The sequence below is a fragment of the Podarcis gaigeae genome (genome assembly GCF_964106915.1).
Source record: "Podarcis gaigeae genome assembly, chromosome: 2".
NCBI lineage: Eukaryota > Metazoa > Chordata > Lepidosauria > Squamata > Lacertidae > Podarcis > Podarcis gaigeae.
Window position 1 is genome coordinate 11,543,287 of NC_139679.1, and position 24,395 is coordinate 11,567,681.

At 43.9% G+C, this 24,395-nt stretch overlaps 1 protein-coding gene across 5 annotated transcripts in view; it reads right to left on the reverse strand.

Moving 5' to 3' along the window:
* DIP2B (disco interacting protein 2 homolog B) overlaps positions 1–24,395 on the reverse strand; it is a 181,089-nt gene that overhangs the window by 34,943 nt on the left and 121,751 nt on the right. For 2 of the 5 annotated variants that reach the window (XM_083728810.1, XM_083728812.1), the window contains exons 5-16: positions 18,756–18,968; positions 15,231–15,380; positions 12,414–12,533; positions 10,040–10,237; positions 9,659–9,750; positions 9,286–9,396; positions 5,965–6,088; positions 4,527–4,636; positions 3,525–3,627; positions 1,897–1,961; positions 1,279–1,372; positions 205–324 (exon numbers count right to left, since the gene is read on the reverse strand). In XM_083728810.1, coding sequence (XP_083584936.1) covers positions 205–324; positions 1,279–1,372; positions 1,897–1,961; positions 3,525–3,627; positions 4,527–4,636; positions 5,965–6,088; positions 9,286–9,396; positions 9,659–9,750; positions 10,040–10,237; positions 12,414–12,533; positions 15,231–15,380; positions 18,756–18,968 — 1,500 coding nt within the window. The remainder of the gene's footprint in view (positions 1–204; positions 325–1,278; positions 1,373–1,896; positions 1,962–3,524; positions 3,628–4,526; positions 4,637–5,964; positions 6,089–9,285; positions 9,397–9,658; positions 9,751–10,039; positions 10,238–12,413; positions 12,534–15,230; positions 15,381–18,755; positions 18,969–24,395) is intronic. The other 3 variants (XM_083728811.1, XM_083728813.1, XM_083728814.1) reach the window with 3 other exon arrangements.

Below are 24,395 nucleotides of genomic sequence, written 5' to 3' on the forward strand. Positions count from 1 at the left end.
ATAAGTGTATACAGCTTTAGGCTGCAATCCCATACTTGGAAATACATCTTACTTGCATCCATGTGTGCACACACTTTTCAATGCTCTACTCCCAAGTATGTGAATAAGTTATCTTCGCTGAGCACAATTCTGAAGACTGTTGGAGGAAAACCTGCTAAATATGCAGGCACTACGGCAGGAAAACAGGCCCAAGTGGATACTCACAAGGGTTAGCACCATCTGTTACAATCAGCATCCGCAGGGAATTTAAGCTGACATCTCTTTGGTCCCGGTGAGCCATCATGGCCCAGTGCAAATCTCGACACTTCACCAAAGCCACCTTAGCTGCAACCGAGAGAATTAGAGAAAGTCAGTGCACCAAAGTGGAGGCTTACTTGTTGCTCCTTTAAGTAAAAGCCACAGGGATATTCTCAGAGATCTGAAGGACAAAACTCTAGGCAGACTTAGGAGGTAAATCACTTTGGTAAACAAATGCTAAGACTACAGGGTGAGAAGATACCAGCTCTCCAAGATCTCAATGAGAAAGTAGCAGAACCATGTAGCCTAAGGTTATGTTCCCAGTAACAATCAAGAGTCACACATCCCTTTAGCAGCTTCTCTGCGCCCCATTCAGCTCCATGGGCATGGGAACAGGACTGGAGACCAGATAGGGGCCAGATATGTTTTTCTATAGGTGTTTTGCATATCAATACTTCCTGCACCTAATAAATGGGGAGAGTGTCAGTTTGCATATCTTGGTACAGAAAGTATTGAGCGGATGTGTAGAAATCTTTCCTATTCTATTTAATTCAAGAGTAGCTTTTCTGTGTGAAAGAAAGGTTCGTGATGTTGGGTTATTCCTTCAGAGAAGCTGACTACAGCTGGCTTAAACTGGCTCTGTTATCTTTTTCTGTCAAGATCATGCTGACTATAATAATAGGGCAAAAGGAGTCTGGGTTTCTCTTTCTCTCTCTTTTCCTTCTGGTGTGATGTTCTGCATGTAGTATGCTTAGTGTTAAGGTTTAGACTTACTGTAAGTTTAAATTAAGTCTGCTGCAACTGGATTTCTTATGGACAGTGCCAATCCTGAATGTACTGGATTTGTGACCATTATGCTCATTTGAATTCAGTAGCAGTAAAACTCTGCTGGATGACATACAATTGCCCCTTGTCTATATTTAGGTAATCCTGAAACGTGTTTTAAGTTTTTACTCTGCTAACTATACACTGTTCTGCTCTGGATCATATCGAGTAGAATTTCATGAGAAGTCAGCTGTGCAACGGCCTTTCAATGCTCACCTTTGTGAGTGTGAACCCTCTGTACCCAGGAAAGAGGGCAGGTTTTCATCACTGAGTAGGGGACACTGACGGTGTGCAGCTTGTTCATTACACTCTGAAAGACAGAAAGAGAGCCGGTTTTACACATGCACACACAGAGAATAACCCAGACGCAAATCAAATAAAAACAAACCACCGGCAAAAATGTGTGGCTTCCATGCACATAACCACAATGAATCCAATCCAATAAATCTAAGAGAAAACGCTAATTCATAGGATTTTGAGATAATGCTGACATGTTATCCTTCACATCCCAGTGGGGTTGCAGTCATACCATTCTTCAGCGGTCCTTCCACCTTTAAGACTAAGCCGAATCGGGCGCATGGTGAAATTTTTCATAGGGGAACAGTTAGGGCTAGAGGTGCCAGCTTGCAAGGGCGATGTTGTGGGCATGAGCATCTCGCTTCCCTCCCTAAACTAGGCAGAAGCTTCCCAGGCTTTGGGAAGGAGGTTCCAGGGGGAGCATTTAGGGGACCAGACTAGCCCTCCCCCCAGTCCAATAACCACATGCCTCTGTAGCCTACAAAAAGAAGTCACAGTAAAGTTTCTGCAGATCATCCCCTTAAAATGCTGACTCACCGTTAGCATGCTATGCCACAAGCCTGCATCTTTCTTGAAATCCAGGACGTTCACTATGGTTTCACCTGCAACAGAAATGCTAACACTTAACTTGTCTGAAATTTTGCTTCCCGAGGTGCAACTTTCTATTCTGCTAAACAAACACAAAGTCTACTCCAGGGTTCCATGAATAATCATATTGTACTGGCCACTTCTCAGACTTGCCATGAAAAACCAAAATCTCTCCCCTCAGATGCTTGCAACAAGCTTCTTAACAGGAAAATAAATCTCCTTCATTGATAATGCCAAGCATTTCTCTAACAAGAAATGTACCAACAGAACTTTCTACGCACACACTTAAACAGATTTGTATTGATAAAGGGGGCGGGGGATGGAACACTATTTTAATTGTTTTATTCTATTTTATTTTATTGCAGTGGTGATTGGTATTGGCTGCTTCAAGAGTCCAACAGGGCAGATTAAGATGCCTGTAAATAAACTGCTATGAATGCTCTGTTTTGGTTTATCTGAAGGCCCATCTATCCCAGGATCCTGTTCTCACAGTGGCCAACCAGAAGACTGCAGAAAGCCTGGAAGTAAGACCTGAGCACAACAACACTCTCCCCGCTTGTGATTACCAAACAAGTGGCATTCAGAGGAAAGCTGAAGAAAGGCGACTGATGATGTGTACTGAGCATTTAGGGAAGCTAAGAAAATGCCTGGTGAAAGGAATGTTACTGAATTTTAAAAAATAAAAATAAATTGCAACATGCTTCTCGTTTGCATGTAAAAGCTAATAGGGATCAGTTTACAAAGTCAAGCTGCTCCTTGCAATAATTTCATAGAATCAAAGATTTGTAGATTTCAAAGGGACCATGAGGGTCATCTAGTTCAACCCCCTGCAATGCAGGAATCTTTTGCCCAATGTGAGACGCAAACCCACGACCCTGAGATTAAGGGTCCCATGCTCTACCAGCTGATATATGTGGGTATATTGTTGCAAAATGGCCTAGAATATTCAATGCAGAGTGGCATATAAATGCTTTAACACAATGATTAAAATTTAAGTAACTATATGATTTTGTACAGAGAAACACATCAGTGAACCAAACTGTATACAGTGGTACCTCTGGTTGCAAACGGGATCTGTTCTGGAGCCCCGTTCGCAACATGAGCAGAACACAACCCGCGTCTGCGCGTGCCACGATTCGCAGCTTCTGCGTATGCACGTGACGTTATTTTGAGCGTCTGCGCATGCGCGAGTGGCGAAACCCAGAAATAACCCTTTCCGGTACTTCTGGGTCGCCACAGGACGCAACCTGAAAAGACGTAACTTGAACCAAACGTAACAAGAGGTATGACTGTATACAGGAGGTAGCAGCTATCTCACTATGAAATAACACCATTAGCTTATGAGACATACATACAAGTCTCTCTCAGTGTGGCTGGGGAATGAAACCTATATCACACTGAAGCGTTTGGCAGTGTGAACTGGTGCTCCATTTGCAAACAATCACTTTGATTTAATGGGTGTAGCACTTAACTCCTAAAGTCTAGCGTTGGGCTGGGTTCACAGTTCTCTGGAGAGAGATGTCCACTAGGACATGACTCCCTGTGCTCTTAACACAGCCAGGCAGGACAGCACTCACCTTCAGAGTAGTTGCAGGCCTGAGACAAAGCCTGGCAGTGAGCCAGCATAGCAATTCGTGACACGGTCACACCCATCACACTCCCCTCCTTGCTGGTCTTGTACTGAGAAAAGCGCACAAATATCAACAATTCAGGGATCAAAGTGCTGTTATATTTGCCTTAACCATTCACAAAGCTGAAGGCAGAGAGCCCTTTACTCTTTCCCATGTATATGCATGTGTGTTTGCATGCAAGGCAGAATATGGGTATGCATAAGCGAGCAAAATTGAGTAGAATGAGAAAAAATACAAGCTTGAATTTGTTGCCAGGGTTTCCCAAACCTGGGTCTCCAGCTGTGTTTGGACTACAATTCCCATCATCCCTAGTTAGCAGGACCAGTGGTCAGGGATGATGGGAACTGTAATCTAGAAAACAGCTAGAGACCCAAGTTTGAAAAGCCCTGCTCTACCTATGCTATTCCTGTCCCCCCCCCCTCTCTCTCTCTCTCTCTCTCTCTGTCAAAATAAAGTGTGAACAGACTCACCAACAAAGGGAACAGACCATTTGAAACGAGGTTTAGAACTCCCAAAGTATTCCCATAAACCAGGGATAGGGAACCTGTGGCCCTAAAGAAGTAGCTGGGACTCCAACTCCCATTAACCCCAGCTAGCATGGCCAATACTCAGGGATGATGGGAAATGTAGTCCAATGTCTGGAAGACTACAGATCACCCACCGCATCACAAACTCTTATGGCCGAAGCTTTTTTCTGTAAAAAAAGATCTGTTCGAGAAGGACAAAGGGCACTGGAAGAAGATCTTCCGCGTAAATTGCATCCTCAATTTATAATTGTGCCAGTTCACAAAGATGCTTAAACCACAACTTCTGGAGAGAAAGGGCACATTAGGAGGACATGAGGTTTTGGCAGCAAGGCACACAGACACTTGAAACACCCTAAATATATTACAAGTTCAATAGCCAAAGCAGCATATACTGTTTTGTTAATTTTTACTCGCTACATACCTCAATGTAAGCTGGCTCAGTCCCCGCGTTTGAAATGTTGGGCTGCCAGTCCTTTGGTGACTTAGAGAGGTACTTGGAATCTGTTACAACCCACTTGAGCCTAGGCCAACCTAAAACCGAAAGGTAAAAAAGTGACTTCTAGGTTGCAATTTTTTTTTGATGCATTCACATTGCAAATGATGCAATCTGGCTCCCCCAGAGGAACCTGCTGCAATGCTGAAAGCCTCAGAAAGCCCTTGAACAAGTTTTCTTGCCCGCCACCCCAGAAACACAAGGTTTCTAATGCTTATGAAAAGTTTATCTGGGTTTAGGCTGGTGGGGATCATAAAGAGACATGTAAAGAGGCAGAAAGTTAAAGAATATTATTCTGACATAGAGAAGATTTCCATGTATGAAAATTAAGATCATGAATGAATTATTTGGTCCACAATTACATGTACTGAAGCTGTTTTGTGCTGATAGCTTCCCCAAATGCATCATCATAGCAAACCAAGCAAAATGTGTGATTTTCAGACGTAACCACACAGAGGCCATGATTAGTGGGTGCAGAAATGCTTAAGTATGTAACACTCAAGCCATTTACAGCTTCGTCATTCAACAGCAGAATTGGATTGCCCTGTAAACCTGCAATGACAATGAAGTAATGTTGCAGCGTGCTCCCAGCAACCCATTCCCATTGTAAAAAACATCAGGGGCTGTGGCTCAGTAGCAGAGCACATGCCTTTCACGAAAGCAGCCCCCATTCTAATTACTAGTAACCCCAAATATCTCAGGCAGCAGAGATAGGGGTGGAGTTGCTTAGTCCTTCTAAAAACTGGCTGCAAGCCCTGCTTATGCCAACCTGGGTTGATGGGTAATTGAGGGCTTGCTTTATCACTTACATAGTCAATAACTACAACCAGGGAACCTTAATTTATGAACAAGTTAAAAGGTAAAGGGACCCCTGACAATTAGGTCCAGTCGTGACCGACTCTGGGGTTGCGGTGCTCATCTTGCTTTATTAGCCGAGGGAGCCAGCGTACAGCTTCCGGGTCATGTGGCCAGCATGACTAAGCTGCTTCTGGCGAACCAGAGCAGCGCACGGAAACGCCATTTACCTTCCCGCCAGAGCGGTACCTATTTATCTACTTGCACTGTGACGTGCTTTCAAACTACTAGGTTGGCAGGAGCAGGGACCGAGCAACGGCAGCTCACCCCGTCATGGGGATTCGAACCGCCGGCCTTCTGATCAGCAAGTCCTAGGCTCTGTGGTTTAAACCACAGCGCCACCCGCGTCCCATACAAGTTGCAAGTTGCAAGTTACAAGTTAGTCTGCTGAAAAATAGGAATGTCATGTTCGACATTTATGACTTCTCACAAGTGCACGTGCACCCCTGTCATTTCCTGATAGATAAAATGCCACCCACAATGATAGTTCCATATAAAATCAACAACTAACCTTTGAACTGCACAATTTCTCCATTCTGTGTTTTGGGGAGACCCTTTAAGCAAACCTCAGTAGTGAGAGCCAAAGCAATGCCACAGCTGCCTAGAAGAAAGCCAATTTGCTGGCCACCAGCATCCTGTGGGAGGGAAAAGGGAATCGCTGTGATTTGCAGATTGGGGCAAAAAAGAGAGAAAAGGCCAGCTTTAGCCTTACCAAACTCCTAAACGTCGGTAATGGTTTGGTAACTGGATGGTAACATTATGGACAACGCTGAGGGAACTACAGACATTCAGAATCATCCATCAGTGGTTTGAAACTCAAATGACAACCACCACAGTGACAGCAAGGGGAAGCAGGCATTGCACACAATGGAAAAACACAGGGAGTGGTGATGATCTGAAATAAGATGGGTGGCAACAATGAATGTGGAAGGCACGGCATTCATCCTGTGCTGAAAAGTCCATGAACGAAAGTAACTTGAAACTTGGGAAACAGCATTCCAGGGAAAAGTCAGCCTTCCCCAACCGGGTGCCCTCTAGACTACAATTTTTGGACTATAACTCTTGTTAACTTCAGTCACCACAGTTGGAGGGCGACAGGTTGTTGAAGGCTGACCCAGGTTATAGCCAGAGTTGTGCTTAAAGGTAAAGGTAAAGGTAAAGGTACCCCTGCCCGTACGGGCCAGTCTTGACAGACTCTGGGGTTGTGCGCCCATCTCACTTAAGAGGCCAGGGGCCAGCGCTGTCCGGAGACACTTCCGGGTCACGTGGCCAGCGTGACAAAGCTGCATCTGGTGAGCCAGAGCTGCACACGGAAACGCCGTTTACCTTCCCGCTGGTAAGCGGTCCCTATTTATCTACTTGCACCCGAGGGTGCTTTCGAACTGCTAGGTTGGCAGGCGCTGGGACCGAGCAGCGGGAGCGCACCCCGCCGCAGGGATTCGAACCGCCGACCTTTCGATCAGCAATCCCTAGGCGCTGAGGCTTTTACCCACAGCGCCACCCGCGTCCCACTTGATTTGTGCTTAACTCTGTGCTAAAGAGAGAAATTTCTGCTCCAAGAAAAGCTGAATTCCGCAACCAGCAGAAATTAAACAAGCATATTTGAATAATTCATGTTAATAATAATATTTTTATTATTTATACCCCACCCATCTGGCTGGGTTTCCTGAGCCACTCTGGGCAGCTTACAGCATATCTAAAAACATCAAGCATTAAAAACCCCACAATAGAGGGCTGCCTTCAGATGTCTTCTAAAAGTTGTGCAATTCTTTATCTCCTTCACATCTGAAGGGAGGGCGTTCCACTACTGAGAAGGCCCTCTGCCTGCTTATATTTTACTTGCAGGGTCCTGAAGTCCAGTTCTTAATCCCTTCACCACTAGCTTCTGAAATGTAGCCAAATGCTGCCCACACAATCTCAAACAGGTCTTTTCTCCTCCGGCCACAGAGGGAAGGGGAAGCATTAGACTGGCAAGACTACCACGTGAGAAGTGAAAGGAAGGGACCTCTGTAGATGAGCTCATAGTCACAGTTTGAAATCATCAGTGGGACAGACTCCTAAATGGTCCAGACAGCAGGAGTTTGTGAAATACCCAGCAAGATAACCTGCAGGACTGGCTACAGAACATTGCCAGGCCTGCACTCCTTCCTATTTGCCCCAAAATTCAACAGATTTTTAAAAAAAAAATTACCCCAAGAGGATAGCAGGCTACACAGTGGTACCTTGGGTTAAGAACTTAATTCGTTCTGGGGGTCTGTTCTTAACCTGAAACTGTTCTTAACCTGAAGCACCACTTTAGCTAATGGGGCCTCCTGCTGCTGTGCAATTTCTGTTCTCATCCTGAAGCAAAGTTCTTAACCCGAGGTACTATTTCTGCGTTAGTGGAGTCTGTAACCTGAAGCGTATGTAACCTGAAGCGTATGTAACCCGAGGTACCACTGCATATCAAAATCCATATTGCACTCAAAACTTTATTTGTTAAAATAAAGCTATTTGTCTTTATTGGTTAACTTGATTTGTTAAAAAAATGGACTGAACACTTGGCATTTCCATACAAAAAAAGGCCAAACAGAAATCACATATAATAATAATAATAATAATAATAATAATAATAATAATAATAAACGGAAAAAAACAGCATATTGGTAAGAAGCTACCCCTCCTTTTCCAATCCCAGCATCCCTTAACTACAGAAGGGAAATTTACTAGGCTGGAACGAGCTGGAATGAGCAGATGATCAGAGAATCCCCTGCAACACAACAGAAGCGAGGGAAGAAAGCACTGAAATGGACAAGCTGGTTTACTGAGCGTATAGAGTCAGTGCGGGGGCTGGGAGAGAATCCGTTTTCATATGCGGGTTGTTATGGCAGTTGTCATATTGAGACCACAAATCAAAGAGATGCCCCGAGGAGACCCATAGCAATACCAGGCTACGTTACCACCTCATTACCACTTCTCTCACCATGCTCTTTGCCAAGCCGTCTCTTGAAAGACACTCTTAATACCTTAGCACGGCGTGTTATTCCAATTATGGTAAGGGTAGAGGTGACCTTTACGTGACACACGGACTCTGCGAGAACACCAGGGCCTATTCTCAGCAGTGCTCAGGACACAAGCTGGCCAGAAAATCTACACTGAAACTGATTTTAATCAGGGCTGCTTCTTAAGCTACCTCCGATAGGCACCGATACAAAACTACGCCCGAAAATTCTTGAAAAACAATGTCAGAACTTGTTAATACACATATCTGTTTGGGGAAGTGAATTCAAAATGCTACCATCTTTTTGCCTTATACTCACTTTCCCCTCTGGAACGGATATAGTGTCTCATAGTTCTGATCTCTGTAGTTAGCAGTAGCTCGGAACCTGCCTGCATTTCAACTACCGAAATGCATTTCAAGATAATTTTTTTTAAAAAAAAAAACCCACAATGAAATATTTGGCTTTTCAGCAAGGGAGCAAACCGCAATTCCTATGCAGTAGCACAGTGCCATGGAAATCAGTAGGACTGCAAAATAACAAAAGAAGCTCCCCATTGTTGCTGTTTAAATAACGTTCTCTAAAATAAAGGTGCTGAGCCCTGGTGAGAATAAGGCCCAGGGTACTGACAGAGGGGGAGATGAGATACTTCAATCTCTTTTACCATGTGCTTGACGGAAGAGGGAGGCATGACAGAACACCAGCATTTCGAAATATCAGCCTGGATGTGCAACAGCTCTGAAAGGCAGGCTCTCTAGAACTGGAAGCCGCAAAGTCTAAATGTATCCAAGGCCGACAGCCTGACTTGGTTTCATCCCACATCCTATCACTCCTCTAAGTTCCATCAACGTTACCTTTCGGGTTAGAGGTACCTCTATCGGCACTGGGATGACTTCAGCTAGCAAACAGCCATAGAACGCCACCATGAACATCACAGGATCATTGTTGGGATAAACAAGGGCTACCTGCGGTTCACAGAAATCATTAAGTTAGAGAAGGTAGGACGGACAGCAGTCAAGCTTGGACCATTACACTGCAAAGCACAAAACAGGCTGTTTAACTCAAAGAATGTTCATTAGATGACTGCAAAATTAACTCATGTGCTGCAATTTTTTAAAGAAGTAATTTTTAAAAAACATTTAAAGGGGAAGAGGCACATACATTCACGTACCACCCCCATTCATTTTTCACAAGGGGAGCTATAAACTGTTTGTTAAGGCTTCTTACTCTGTCTCCAGGCTTCAAGACAGGCTCATTTTTGGTGCCCAGTTTATTCAACAGCGTATAGGCCAGCTTCAGACTTCTGCTCCACAGCTTGCCTGGAACGCAAAGAGAAAGCAATGAGGCTACACATCAGGCAGGCAGCGGCAGGTGCAGCATCTCCCCACCCCCACCCCCACGACACACGTCTATTATTATTGCCGGAAAATATCTGTATCCTGTATCTTAGCCAGTGCAGAATCAACGCAGGATCGCCAAAGTGCTGCTTTTCTAATCAAACAGCTTATGTGCCAAGTCAAGGCAGGCAAACCACAAAGACCCACATGCCTTAAAAAAGCCCGCTATGGTAAAGTGTATAGGCTAACAAGACTCTATAAAGATTCTCACCATATGTCAGTGTGTAGACTGGCTTCCCAGTAACATCCAGGGCTGTCAAACAAGGGCATTTGGCCTGCGTCGTCCCCCAGCGTTGCAAAGCGGCTTCTAAAGCAGGAGGCCAGTTACAAACTACTCCCAGGGGTTCTCCCTTCACAGGCGTCATCTGACGTCCCTCTGGCTTGGGCTGATTTGGGTCTGGCTGTGGAACTGCAAAGAAAACACCACCAGATCAAGTGTTAAATCCACTGAGGAAAGGAGCAAGCTGTGTATGGAGGACTAAATGGTGCTAAACCAAGTCTATAGCTCCCTGCATTCATGGTGCAAAGGATTCCCCCTTTCTTCCCCATTTTGGAAATCGCTGTTTCCAAATCCACTTTTAAAAGGTTGAAGCAATTTGAACGTATTTGTTGCTAAGGATAGATACCACCCAGTAGGAGACAGGAAAACTGTATTATTTCCAAACACAGAAACTGAAGATGTTAACTCGATTGCATTTGGCAAGAACCTACTATTACTGCCGCTGCTACTATACAATTACGTAGCATCAATCTGTGTGCTAGGTACAATACGCAACACAGAAGTGAGAAGAAAGTCTAAAATCTCAGCCAGTCAGCCAAGACAAATATGAACAAACCAAGATTAAGTATGACTTTAATAAAAGACACCAAAGACAGAGTAGGACAGAGATAACAGGTAGCAGAAAGAGCAGGAAGGTGTGGTAGAGCAAGGATTTGTATGTGGAGCTTTGAAAAGTTGAAGTGGTAACTTGATAAAGGTTAATCAACACGTAAAGAGCAGCAGGTCAAAAGAGAGAGCAGATGAAGAGAACAAAAAATGTCAAGAGAACAGAGCCATTTACAGAGGAGAAAATTTGTGGCTTAAAAAAAGGAGGGTGATATTTAAATCCAGGAGAGGGAAATTAAGTTGAAATAGTCAAAAGCAACCTGCCCCTGTGACAGTGCCTAGGTAGTATATTCATAGATAATGCCGTATACTGGAGTTGCTATAAAGCTGTTTAAGACCAGTAGAGTCAGCACTAGCACAAAAATGTACCGTGGAACACCAAGCAGTTGTTTGGGTAAATAGCCCCTCTAGGGCCACCAGGAGAGCAGCACGCAATGTGAGAGGGGCACCTCCCTTGCAATGTTGATGAGGAAGTCTGAGCAAAGCTCCTGGATCACACAATGCAGCTGGGGCCAGCTCTCAGAGGAATAATCCAAATTTACTATTTGCCATCTGTCTCTCAGTGGGAGCTACACACGCCACACAGAATTTCGGAGTGGAAGTTAAAGATGCATAAATGAAGCAGCAATAACCCAGGTTTCCCCGTTCTCATATTTAAGGCTTGAGCTACCCTCGCCATGTCTGTGGCCCAATTCCATCCTTTCTTTTTTGGGCACCAGCATTTCTGACAAAGTGTCAAGTGTGACCACCTGATTTGAAAAGGGGAGGGGTGTGGGAGGGAGAAGAGACAACGAAGGAAATTGGGGGGGACGGGACATGCTATGCCAAGTGTTGCTCTCCCATCCCTCTTGCAGTAAAAAGACTGATTTGGCATATATACCCAATGATGGCACGGTATATTCCCAGACTTTCCCAACTCCGGAATGTTGTTGGACCCCAACAACTTGCACAAGTTCCTGTCGACACAGCCAACAATCTGGGTTGATGGGAGCTGCCCTACAGATTGTTGGACTACAAGAAGTTGGGAGAAGCTGGTACACCCTGTTTTAAGCAAGAAGAGCTCATCTTTCCCCCTTTTTCTCTTTAAGAAAACCTGTGGGCTTGACAGAGTAGCTCTCTGCCTACTCCAAAGGAGGGGAACTTTCCGGCCTATGAGATGAATGTGACCTCCAGGTGCCCCTATCCAGTTCTTCCCAAGCAACAGCCCTCGCTATCTGTGCACTCTGCACTCTGGAGTGCTTCTGCCTGTCTGAATAGGTCCTTCAATTGTGATGATGCCATTATGTATCTGGAGTGTGTGTGTGTGTGCAAGAATCTAGTGTACAAAGACACTCCAATATGCTGTTCCACCCACTGTTTGCCTCTGGCCCCACAACCCCTGACGATGTGGGGCTTGGAAGGTTGTGCATGAGGTTCCCCTTGTGCAGACAGTTACAGAAAAAGCATACGACCAGGAGGAGCTAGATGGAACTCTTGAGCTTTTCTATATAAGAGGCGAAGATACAACAGCACATTTGTTTTCTAATCCGTATTGAGCTGGAAACCTCATAAAAGGAAGGCACAGATAGAAGGAAGAGGATTCTCCCTTAACTACTGGAGCTTAACAGGCATCGAAAGAAGAATAGCAAAATCAAGCAAAAGAACAAGACATACAAAGTTTTCTTCAAATTGCAACCAGCCCATTGGCATATCCAAATACCTTCAACAATTTCTTCAAAATCATCCACAAAAAACTCCTTCAGAGGTGGCCGCTTGGGTCGCTTCAGAGTATTGAGCAGCTGCTGGATTTTTGTTGAGACTCTGCTACTTACAGGGACACCTGCAGTGTGGGAAATTAATTCAGTTTATCAAGGGCTAGGTCACCTGTGGGCAACTGCCACTCTATAAAGAGCTAGCAAATTACAATATACATGAGCAGAAATTGTAGTGATCAAACCCTGATGTAAAACATGGGAACACGGACTATCCAGAAGGTTATCTGGAAGGTACGGCTGCTAATAAAAGGACCATTCATTTCCATTTCAAAGCTGTTTTCAGCATTTGCACAACACTGTCTATATATGTTTTTCATCTCTCAAGACCAGGCCGTATATGGCAAGCTGCAAAGGCCTGGACAAACTTCCCATTCCTTCCTGGGATTGCAGAAGCAGAGTCGGGCACCTCTGAGATCACAGTTCTTGACTAATGGGATCTGTTTGGCTTGGTGGGTCACAAATTGTGCATGCCGGATTGAAATGGTCTTTCTAGGATCCTTTTAGGACTTGACCACCAGAGGGCACTATGGGAACTCCTGAGACTTGGCAAAGGTTTTCTCGCAGACTCAAATCAAGGCAGCAGTTTATCCTCAAGGTTATTCTAGTCACCGCAGTTGGGTGCTTTTCTACCTGCATATAACAAACTCCAGCGCAGCAGGCATTTTAGAAGTGCAGGTTCTACTTTACCACTCATTGGCTACTTTATACTGAAAATAGTTCTATCAACAAATGAGAGCGAAGCCTCTTCTCCAAGGTTAAGAAGACGCTGGCTTTAGGAGTGAAATCTCAGGGCAACACAGCTGAGGCCCTGGAAATTCTGCATAAGACCAAAACAGTTCAATGCAAACTGCCAGTAATGCAGATCAGTTCATGCATTTTTCCTCTCTCTCTGCAAGGTGCGAATTACTTAGTTGAGAATTCACATCTTTAAAGAAAGGAACAAGGGGAAATGAATAGAGCAGCGCTGTGACAAACATAGATCTGGTGTGGCAAAACAAGACCACCTGTAGGTGGTTAGGTGCTGGTGAAAGGAGTTTAAAAAGCTATTTTTGCTTCTGTTTCAGCACCTGACACTGTACAACCAAAGAGCTCATTTTACAGCCAGGTTGTGTAATCTGAAAGCTCTAATCAAATGACTGTGGGGACTATACAGAACCACAGAACGATCAAATTTGGGACCAAAGAGAGGGTCTGTTGTTCTAAGACTCCTAAGATTCACTTTACTTTAACACCCAATGCCTCTCAAATACCCAATGCAGGGCTCTCATTCCTTTGTAAAACACATTCTGTACTTTTCTTTTCAACGCACACACAAAATAAAATTGCAATTTCCTCACCAGAACTCCCTGCTCCCCTTTCCTAATCTGTAGTGCTCAGGGGTTAACTCCTGAATCCAGTGTTTGGTATTTAACAAGAAAAGCAGTTTCCTGATACTCTGCGTGCATTGAGTTATCGCTCTTCTTTAGATTACAAGTAACAGCAAAAGAACTGAAGCTCCTAATGAGATACCCACAATCACTGGTCTCCAGCTATGCTGAGGAAATTCATCAGCGGTGGTATCTGCTTAAAACAACAATAGGAGCCCTTAAGAAACTGCACTCTCTAGGAACCACACACTCATGTCAGAGAGGCTACCTGTTTCCTCTTCCGACTGTATGAGCCATTTGGGATCTGCCACACTTTTCACAGTGGTGGACTACAGAAACAACACAAAATAGAGCAGGAAAAGGGGAGCTTTCCGGGAATCCACAAAACTGTTTGGGTTAACAGCAGGGGCTGGAGACAGGATGAAAGTTCAAAGAGCAACTGCCTTCCCTTACTCATACATCAAGAGGCTGGGCCTTGCTGCAGCAGTGGAGATATTCTGAGGTTAGAGCTAGGCTCAGCTTCTCACTTTGCTACTAGCGGAAAGGGCACATAGCGTCTTTGCTCTCTTCCGGGTAGCAAGGGTGTAAGAACCGTTCTATATCAAGGCAATTTTGGTTATTGCATTCAAAGGATTCTTCCTTTGAAGCTGGCTCGCCTGACATCATGTGTCTTGGACAGGTGAGCGGGACAAGGTGATCTGACAGGTGGGTGACCCCATCTACCTGTCAAAGTGGCCTGCAGGTTGTGGAGGACTTGGGGATCTAGCCTGCTGACTGCTTCCACTTTTCCACCCTGCGGTACATGTTCTTTGCCCCTACATGAATCAAACTTGAGAGGGTCTCAGTTGTTTCTTCCCACCTCAACTGTTTCTCAGTTGTTTCTGCAATGCAAAGCAGAATACACTGGCAGGCCGATTCACAATTAAAAGTTGGAGGAAATGCTGATGTTAAGGGCTGGCACTTTTGCTCAAAATCTGGAAGGGCAAAGAGTATTCACACCTTTGCTTCTTCCATGAAGTATGAATGTTGCAGGGTAAGAAGTTAAGAAGCACAGGCTTCTTTTCTAAAAGAAACACACAAAAACAAACAAACTACCATTTGGGTATTGGACATAAGAGCTTAATGCCAACAGCTGAAACTTAATCAGCTGCCTTTTCCCGCAAGATGCAATTGCCCAAGCTGGGTCTCAGGGCCCCATTGTTCTCACAATTTCACAAGAAAGCAAAGAGAAAAATTTGTTGCTGTGTGAGGCAGGTGCCTACTAATGGCTGACATGGTAGACATTTAAGATGGATAACATGCATTCTGCAATGCTGCACTGATGAGCTGTAGAAATAAAACCATGTTACTGATGCCCTATTGGCTTTATCCCATAGTTTGGATCTGCAGATGTACCATCGGCTGTGTCCATAAGGCTAGACCAGTTGGATGCTTTGTGCATGCCCTTCACTATTCCTGATGGAGGGAGGTCAATAGCAGATGGGCGGGCAGAGGAAGCAGGTGTGGAGGTAGTTGCAGTAACATCCGGGGGAACTGAGAAATTTTCTAGAAGGAGGATCAAGAAAAAAAACAATTGAGATTCATATTATCATTTTGCAACCAGGTGGCCTAAGATGCGATATCACCTTTACCCACCTTTCCTTGGTCTGATGCAAAGGCACCTGACTGAACAGCAAGATTGATTCTACTTTCCATTTTCATTACAGTGCCACGGGCTATTTCACACCCCTGTTTCTCTAGGCCACATATTGCACTGCCCATTTCCAAAGGTTAACTAGACTAACTCGTACAAGGGCAGCAAAAATGTTATGTGACTTATCACCATTGCCCCATATCTCCTCTTAAGTAAAAATTGGAATAAGGATAAGAACAGGAGAGTTTTGACCATGTAATCTTCAACAGAACTTCATAGAGTCTCGGAAAAGGCCTCCTGATTTTTCAATTTTTTTGTTTGCCATTTTGCCACAGAAAAGATTACCCAGCTAGCTGACCATGTTGTCTCCATAGTGCACTGAGTGCAAGACTAAGCCCCTTCCTCATCCCTTATGCAAACTTCCAGATCTTGAATACATTTCTGTATCACAACAGAAATAGTGGCACTGCAGGCTGAAATCTGGTCTAGTTAACTGCAGTGCCCTTTAATGAGATACTGCGGCCTAATTTGCATGTTAGGCTGAGCCAAACCATAGCTTAGTGCACATGTGTGAGCTCCCAGAGAGGAAATTGCAGTCACTTTGCTCTTCCCTAGTTGTTCTGCAGGTATACCACACTAAAACCATGGCCTGGGCTTAGCATTTTGTCCAAACATTTCGTTCACAGTTTAGCTCTCCCAGGCAAATCTTGGGCCAAATACTGTAGAACAAACATTGGTTTTAGGGTGTGATTAGCCTGGAGAGAATTAAAACACAAACCTGGGTTTGGACAACATGCTAAATCAAGCCATTCTTAGTTCAGCGCAGCACAGCAGAACAACCAGTGAGAAATAAAGCAACCACAATCTCCTCTCCTGGAGCCTACATGCTTGCTTGTGCTCTGCTGCTGTTTGGCTTGGCCACTGTGTCCAATCTTCTCCATCCTCTGCTGAACTGCTATGTAATTGTGTGTTTTAAGCAGCTAAGTGGTTCATAATTCAACAACTTGCATTTCTCTGATGTGAGAATATATATAATTTAATAGTTTTATATCCCCCCCCCAAAAAAAAAATAGGCTACTGGGAGAGCATTTCAGGGACAGAGTTATCACAACAGATTTAATAAAGGTTAGCAAGTCAAGTATTTAATTTCTGCAGGCAGCACATTCAGTTAACAGCACTGATGTGGAAAAACTCAGCATACAAGTTTGCTTACATACACGCAATATTGTAAGACACACAGATTGAAAGTTTGCAATGTACTGCATGTGTTCAGTGAGTTTTATGCACACCAATGTCATCATTAGGTAAATGTACAACCATTCAGAAGAATATAATATTAATTAAAAGTATCCTGCTGAGCTGTTCCCTGACTTCTTAAGCAGAAATGCTTTATGGTGTACTGCGGTTTGGGTAAGGGAACTGATGTCCTTTCCATCATTGTACCAAGATGTACAAAACAGAAATACCTCCCTCGGAATAGAAGGCAGGATAGGATTTAGTGTGCATTTTGAAGTATATGCTAGGCACACTCATGAGGGCTCATCTGATCAGTAATAGCACATACTTCGGTTTTGTCCAAGGGCTTGTTCTCACTCTGTGGTGGCCACAGGGAAAATCCTCAATAAATGCCCAAGGTCTGATCAGGTCAGCCTATGGTGAGGCAGCTGAGCACAGAATTCAGTCTGGGTTGATCCATGCTGGATTGGGCTGCTAAGTACTCTTAAATAAATGAAACTTGGCATAAAACAAAGCTTTTTCATACAAGCACCCTGTGCTAGAGTTGCGTGAGAGTAAGGCCTCAAAAATCCATGCAACATTAATAGATTTTAGATATGGCCCTATATCAAACCCAACTTAGGTGTGTTAAATGTTGACAAGGTGCCGATTCTGTGGTTGATTTCAATCCTATCCTTGTGAAGGATTCTTGCCTTGAGCTCTTAAGCCTGAGATAAATAAACTTCAGATCTACTGTGCTGAGTATATCTGTGGCTATGTTTTTAAATGCTCAAAACTTATCGAGGTAGCCGTATGTTTATATGTGTCTACCGCTGTGTTGAAAATGTAACAGTAGCAGTAGAAACGTTGCTCCTAAGTTAACTGTGCTTCATATTCCCAAGATTGCACTTACAAGAAAGAGCTGTATTTTATAGCACCAATTTGACATTAGCTATTCAGCAACCAAATAGCTGGCTGTTCCAATTTGGGACCATATTTCACCATTGCTTTAATGAGAGTATCTTCCATCTGAAGAAAGCATTATTTATGCTGATGGAATTTCAAACAGGTAAATCTCCCAAGTTTTCCATTTTAGAAAATGAGTTGCATCCCAGTAAGAGACAAAGACATCAGCAACATACAGGTTAAAAGAAATAAAAAGAAGCAATTAAGAGACACCAAACAGCTACACATTGCTTGCCTGAAACCAATTAAGCCAAAGCAGAGAGCACATTGAGACATAGCAATCCCCCTGGGATGCAGCGATATCCTTTGGAACACATTAACAAGAAAACACATACAGTGGAGCCAAACAAACCCTACAAAAAATTCATACAGCAGCACCAGCAGCAAGGAGCACCTCAGAGCATCAAAAAACTGAGCCTGGGGTATCCAGATCTTGAAATCCCCCAACAAATGTGTACACGTAGCTGGGAAAATGGTTCAGGGGTTAAATATGCTTTAAAATTGGGTGTTTGGGGGCTGGGGATGTGATTCCTGGTCTACCAATCAGGTGGGATAAAGCAAAAAAAATATATTTTTTTTGAAAAAATTGCCTTGTTATATAGCCACTCACATAGTCACCTATGATGAGTAAAATATCTTGCAGGTAACAAGGGAGTGAAGCTTTTGAAAAGCTTTCCCCATCCCCACAAGTTAGGCCGTTATGCGGAAGGCTGCAGCACAGCCTTGTTGGATAAATTTAAAAGAAGCATGGCGATCTTTTTGGCTGGATAAGGGATAGACATCTGCAACACAACACAGGACATGTAGGCTACAGCAATCTTTTTGCTCACCCAGCAGTGAGAACACTTAGTATAAATAGCAGCCACAAGCATAAAACAACACCCATGTGCATAACGAAAAGTGCCAGGTTACTGTGCACATCTTTCATGACTATTGATGTCACTGGGATCCTTTCTCTTGCCTTCCCTCACTCATGGGTAGGCCTCTACTTATAGCGGGCAGAGTTTTTAAACCGTTTGGCCTTTGACACTGGGAGATTTCTAAACTTTTGACACAAAAAGAAGACGTGAAGCCCTTGGTTTCGCTGTCCGCACCCCAGCTCCTACCTATTCGAGTATTGGCAAATACATCGGCTAGTGACCCACTGGTCCCTTTGCCTTCTCCATGGGATAGTGTAGAAGATGCTGATGAAGATGTGGATGACCCCTGAATAGATCGGTTGATCCATGACTCAGCATTCTGTAAGCTCTGATGCAATGCAGCAGATAGAGCAGCCTGGCGCCTGAGCGACCCTTCATCTTCGGATGCAGAAGACGTGTCTGTGGGGGATCAGAAAAGGGAAGCACACCGCACTTAACATGCTCTCTTTGCAACCGAGGAAACACTGGCAAAGGCTCCGTACCACCCAACGCAGAGTGTGTTCAAACATGGGCCAACGTGGAGGGGAAGCTGGTAGCAAGTCCCCCTCCCTGCCCCAGTGTGGGCCAGCTTCTTCCTTACTACAAAGGAAAAAGCTGGTACAAATATTCCAAACCCAGTCAAACATTTAACCGCCCACCCCTCCTTAAAGGTAATGCATGGCCTTGTAGGTCACAACCCTGCTCTTTGCATGCTATGGAACCTGGCTGCAGTTTTCCCCGACGGCCAACAATTCTGAAATGGAAAACATCAGAATCAGCCCATCTCCATGGAGAGTTTTGGGAATAGGTGTTCTGGGAAATTGCGTGTGTTCTGCGATTACTGGCTTGCAGTAGGACACAAATGAAAGAGAACTTCTTTACAATGCCCAAGGCTGTATACATGGAAGAATTCCTTTGTCACTGTATTTTCCATACAGAGAAATCAGCATCAGTAGAACAGACTCTTGGTTACAACAGGGGACTCTAAATAATTGCAAACAAAGAGTGATGGAAACAGATCTTCAGCTATCCATACAGTGCCACTGATGTAAAAGATTTTTTTCTGTTTGTGCATCTATTTGCATGTGTACACTCACATTTGTTTGCAAACACCATAGCACCTGCCTGTCGATATCCTGAAAATGTAGGCTGTCTATAACTGCAGTTTGCAATAACAAGGTACAATTGGTTAGGAAATACCAAATCATCAATTTGTCAAATCTTGATAATATGAAAGGAAGAGAAAGACTATACAAATGTTAATTCAGAGATCTGCAGATAATGTATGGGTTTCAGCATACCATGGACTTCTAGGAGATGGCACAACTGAATGAGTAGAGGCCCCATATGGACATAAACCTCTAAGTAGGCATTCATCTGACCCATCAGATGGAAGACCAGACATGTAGAGCTTTAAAACAGAATGTGGCCCACAAGCTATATCAATATGATCCTGAGGCCCTCCAGACAAAGATGGGAAGCAACTGCCCAGTCAGCCTCAAATGTCTTATAGTGATGCTGAAGACAGTTTCTGGGGAAAAAATCTCTCTCACCCATAAGATTATGAATTCATTTGCACATATGGGGCAAATCTGCTTCCTTGTTCCCAAACAACAGGAAATGTATTTGAATACACATATATTTAACTATAAACGATCCTGTATACCTGAAGGAGCGTCTCCACCCCCATCATTCAGCCCGGACACTGAGATCCAGCGGCGAGGGCCTTCTGGCGGTTCCCTCATAGTCAGAAGTGAGGTTACAGGGAACCAGACAGAGGGCCTTCTCGGTGGTGGCACCCACCCTGTGGAACACCCTCCCTTCAGATGTGAAGGAAATAAGTAGCTATCCTATCTTTAAAATACAAGTTTTTAATATTTAATGCTGTATTGTTTTTAACACTTGATTGGGCGGCTGCCCAGAGTGGCTGGGGAAACTCAGCCAGATGGGCGGGGTATAAATAATTTATTATTATTATTATTATTATTATTATTATTATTATTATCCTCAGCAGCCAGTTGAAAAATGATGTAAAAATCAGAGAAGCAAATGTCAGGAAAAGTGAGGTATAGAGGAGTTCAAAGGGGCAAGCTGTGATCTCTTGGTCACTAAGCATGAAACACAATACTTTTCTTCGTCCTCTATAAGCTTTGGGGAGAAATGTGAATGTTTTGTTGAACATGCAATTTGCAAAAAAGAATTTCCTATGTATGAACCTATGAAGTTGCCTAACAGTCAGACTACTGATGCATCAAGACCAGCCTTCCTCAACCTGGTACCTTCAGGATGTTATTTGGCTACAACTCTCATCAGCCCCAACCAGCATGGCAAATGGACAGGAATGATGGAAGTGGCATTTCAGGACATCTGCAGGTCCCCAGATGGGGAAGGCTGATCTAGCCCAGTGTTGTCTACCCTAAATGGCAGTGCCTATCCAGAATCACAGGCAGAAAAGGGTATCTCCCTTCTGCTGTTACTTGATAATGATAATGATGATAATAATAATAATTTATTATTTATTCCCCAGCCACTCTGGGCGGCTTCCAACAGAACACTAAAATACAACAACCCATTAAACATTAAAAGCTTCCCTAAACAGGGCTGCCTTCAGATGTCTTCTAAAGGTTTGGTAGTTATTTTCCTCTTTGACATCTGGTGGAAGGGCGTTCCACAGGACAGGTGCCACTACCGAGAAGGCCCTCTGCCTGGTTCCCTGTAACTTGGCTTCTCGCAGCGAGAGAACCGCCAGAAGGCCCTCGGGCAGAACGATGGAGGTGGAGATGCTCCTTCAGGTATCGTTTTATCTGAAGGTGCTGAGGACTGAATGTGGCACTTCTTCATAAAAAGAGTTTACTCTGCCCCAGAATTACAGCCCCTTCCAATATGAATAGCAAAGTCTAGCAAATGAATGTCCAGAATGTGCTGAATGTCAATATACACATGTTAATACTGACAATCCCAGATAATTTTGAAAAGGTCTGCAAATTCAAGAGACACCAGGAGATTTGCTAAACACGGCTGCCAGCATACTCATTTGAACATCCACATACAGTAAATTTCAAACATTTATTGCAACACAAGTAATTGCCATGGCAAGATAACCAAACAAGAACCTGAGTAAAGCGACCAGCTGCATCTCAAGACAAGAGCCCAGTCCTAATATCCCAAAATTGTGTATTGAGAGTGTCAAAGCAGCAACATATTCACACTTCCTGTTACCAGTGCCAACATACTTCAATTAACCAAATTGTTTTCAATTACGTTGGTTTAGGTTTGCAGCCTAAATGTTGTGCAGTGATTTAAGACCTGGCCTTAGAAGGGCTGCTATCAAGAATAAGGTCTCCATTTCCTTGTGATCTGTGACTCACAGATATTGTTGGTACAGGAAACTATGCTGCACTTGCACTGGTCTTGCCAAGAAGAGGTGACTCTTAGACCTAGTTCCTTCCCTGAAGACTGTTCCTCTTTGTAAATAGTGCATGCAAAGTACCATTGTCTTGCTTCTTTAACAACTGTAGAGGAAATGTGCACAAATCTAGAAGCGCCGACCAACAAGTGGCTGAGAATACTTTAAAGGTAAAGGGACCCCTGACCATTAGGTCCAGTCGTGACCGACTCTGGGGTTGCGGCGCTCATCTCGCTTTATTGGCCGAGGGAGCCGGTGTATAGCTTCCGGGATTAGGCCAACATGACTAAGCCTCTCCTGGTGAACCAGAGCAGTGCACGGAAACGCCGTTTACCTTCCCGCCAGAGCGGTACCTATTCATCTACTTGCACTTTGATGTGCTTTTGAACTGCTAGGTTGGCAGGAGCAGGGACCGAGCAACAGGAGCTCACCCCGCCGACCTTCTGATCAGCAAGTCCTAGGCTCTGTGGTTTAACCCATAGCGCCACCTAGGTGCACCTAATAGCGCAATGCAACTAATAAACTTTCCAAATTACCTCCCATGAAGTGAGAGACGGTTTCCTTGAATGGTTGACCTCCAGCTGGTAAGCTCAGAATTCTTGACAGCAGCCCTTCTTATGCATGTAAAATTCATGGCAGGCAGGAAGTGGTAGTGAAGAGAGGGAAACGAAGCTTTGTTTTGTTTTTTGATGGGCAAATGGACCCTGGGAAGGCCACAGGAAGGGTACTGCAGAGTTGGCTCAATTGATGTTAAGTTCAGAAGTTGAGAAGAGAGCTGAACCGTGCCAGCCTCTCCGCCAGGGAGATCAGGGCATCCTACATTGGGGTGGGGAAACCCATTTAACCTTAGAACACCACCGTGGAGTAACATTGCAATTGAATTCATGTCTACTCATAACTATATCCTATTGAATTCAATGGGGCTCACTTCCAGGTAAGTAGGATTAGAATTCTAGCCTAAGTTAAAAGACGACTAGCCCAAGATTATCCAGTAAGCAGGGACAAAAGGCTCCCTCCCCTTCTACTCCAGCATATAGAAATTACATGCAGAAGATTTAATCTAATTCAGTCTAATCATGGGGAATGCACTTATTTTTTACCACATTCCAAAACATTCTCTGCACATGAGATCAAGTGGCTGGCGGGACACAAGTAAAAAAAAAGCTTTGTGCTTTCATTTGACATCTTGACTGGCAACCAATAGATATTTTCCAGTCACGTGACTCAATAGATTTGCCTAAGCCAGTACTCAAATAATAAAAAATGGTGCTTAAATGGAATACCACAATTAATACAGCCATCAAAAATAAATGCTGAATATTTTTACCATGCAAGAGCAAAGTGACAGATTTTAAGCTTCAAGGCTGGCAAAAGCCTTTTCAAAGTTAATTCTATATGCATCTTTTGCAGGATTATATAACCCAGCTACTAAAAAAAGAGGCCATATAAATAATTAAAACTTGAAACAGGCAGTGCTGGAGAAAGAACTCAGGGCTGGCAAAGATAATGTGTTGCTGGGCATAAAAGTGCACCTCCCTTTAAAAACCCCCACAAAATTGCTGTCGAGCTAGTCAAGAACAAAGTGATAAACTATTAGGAAAATATTTGATTCACTAAAAGCATCCTGTGTTAAATTTGGCTTTTAATAGACTCTGGAGAATTCAAATCACTGGGTGGGAAACATTCCATGTCTGCCCAGCATTCCTAGAGCTGAATGGAAAACACGGAGTGGTAAGTTATTGTAGGGACTATTGCTATATGATAATCAGGTATGGAAAATATCCGCACCAACTGAACTGATATCTAACATCTTTTAAAGTGTCACATCCTAGGCTTGCCTATAAGTTGAGTCAGCTACATAATTCAGCATCAAAGTTGTTTTTTAAACTCCTTGCTGTATCATTTCACTAAAGCTTATAGGTTGTTTTAAAAAACACGTCTTGTTATATCATTTCACTAAAGCTTATAGGTTGCTTTAAAAAGCACATATTGTTTAACTTTGACAAAGTTTTAAAATGTAGGTTGAATAGCGTGCAACCTGTACTCAAAGGAGATAACCATAGAACCTCAGCTTACGTTACCCTTGGGTAACATAAACTTCGGGTTGTGAAAGCTGCAAACCCAGAAGTATTTTTCCGGGTTTCGCTGCTCACACATGCGCAGAAGCACTCTATTGTGCTGCACACATGCGCAGAACAGGCACCTCTGGTTGTGGAAACCCTGGGATCCGACCGGAGCTCTGGAACGGATCCCGTCCACAACCGGAGGTACCACTGTATTCGCAAAACAGACAGGTGATCTTTCTCTTGAGACACACACACAAAAGATCATTCCTGGCTTCATACCTCATGGATCACATCATAACTTAGTTTTCCTGGTTGGTTAACCAATACAGTATTAAGGCAGAGATCCCTAGTTCAGCTATAATGGGGAACTCTGGT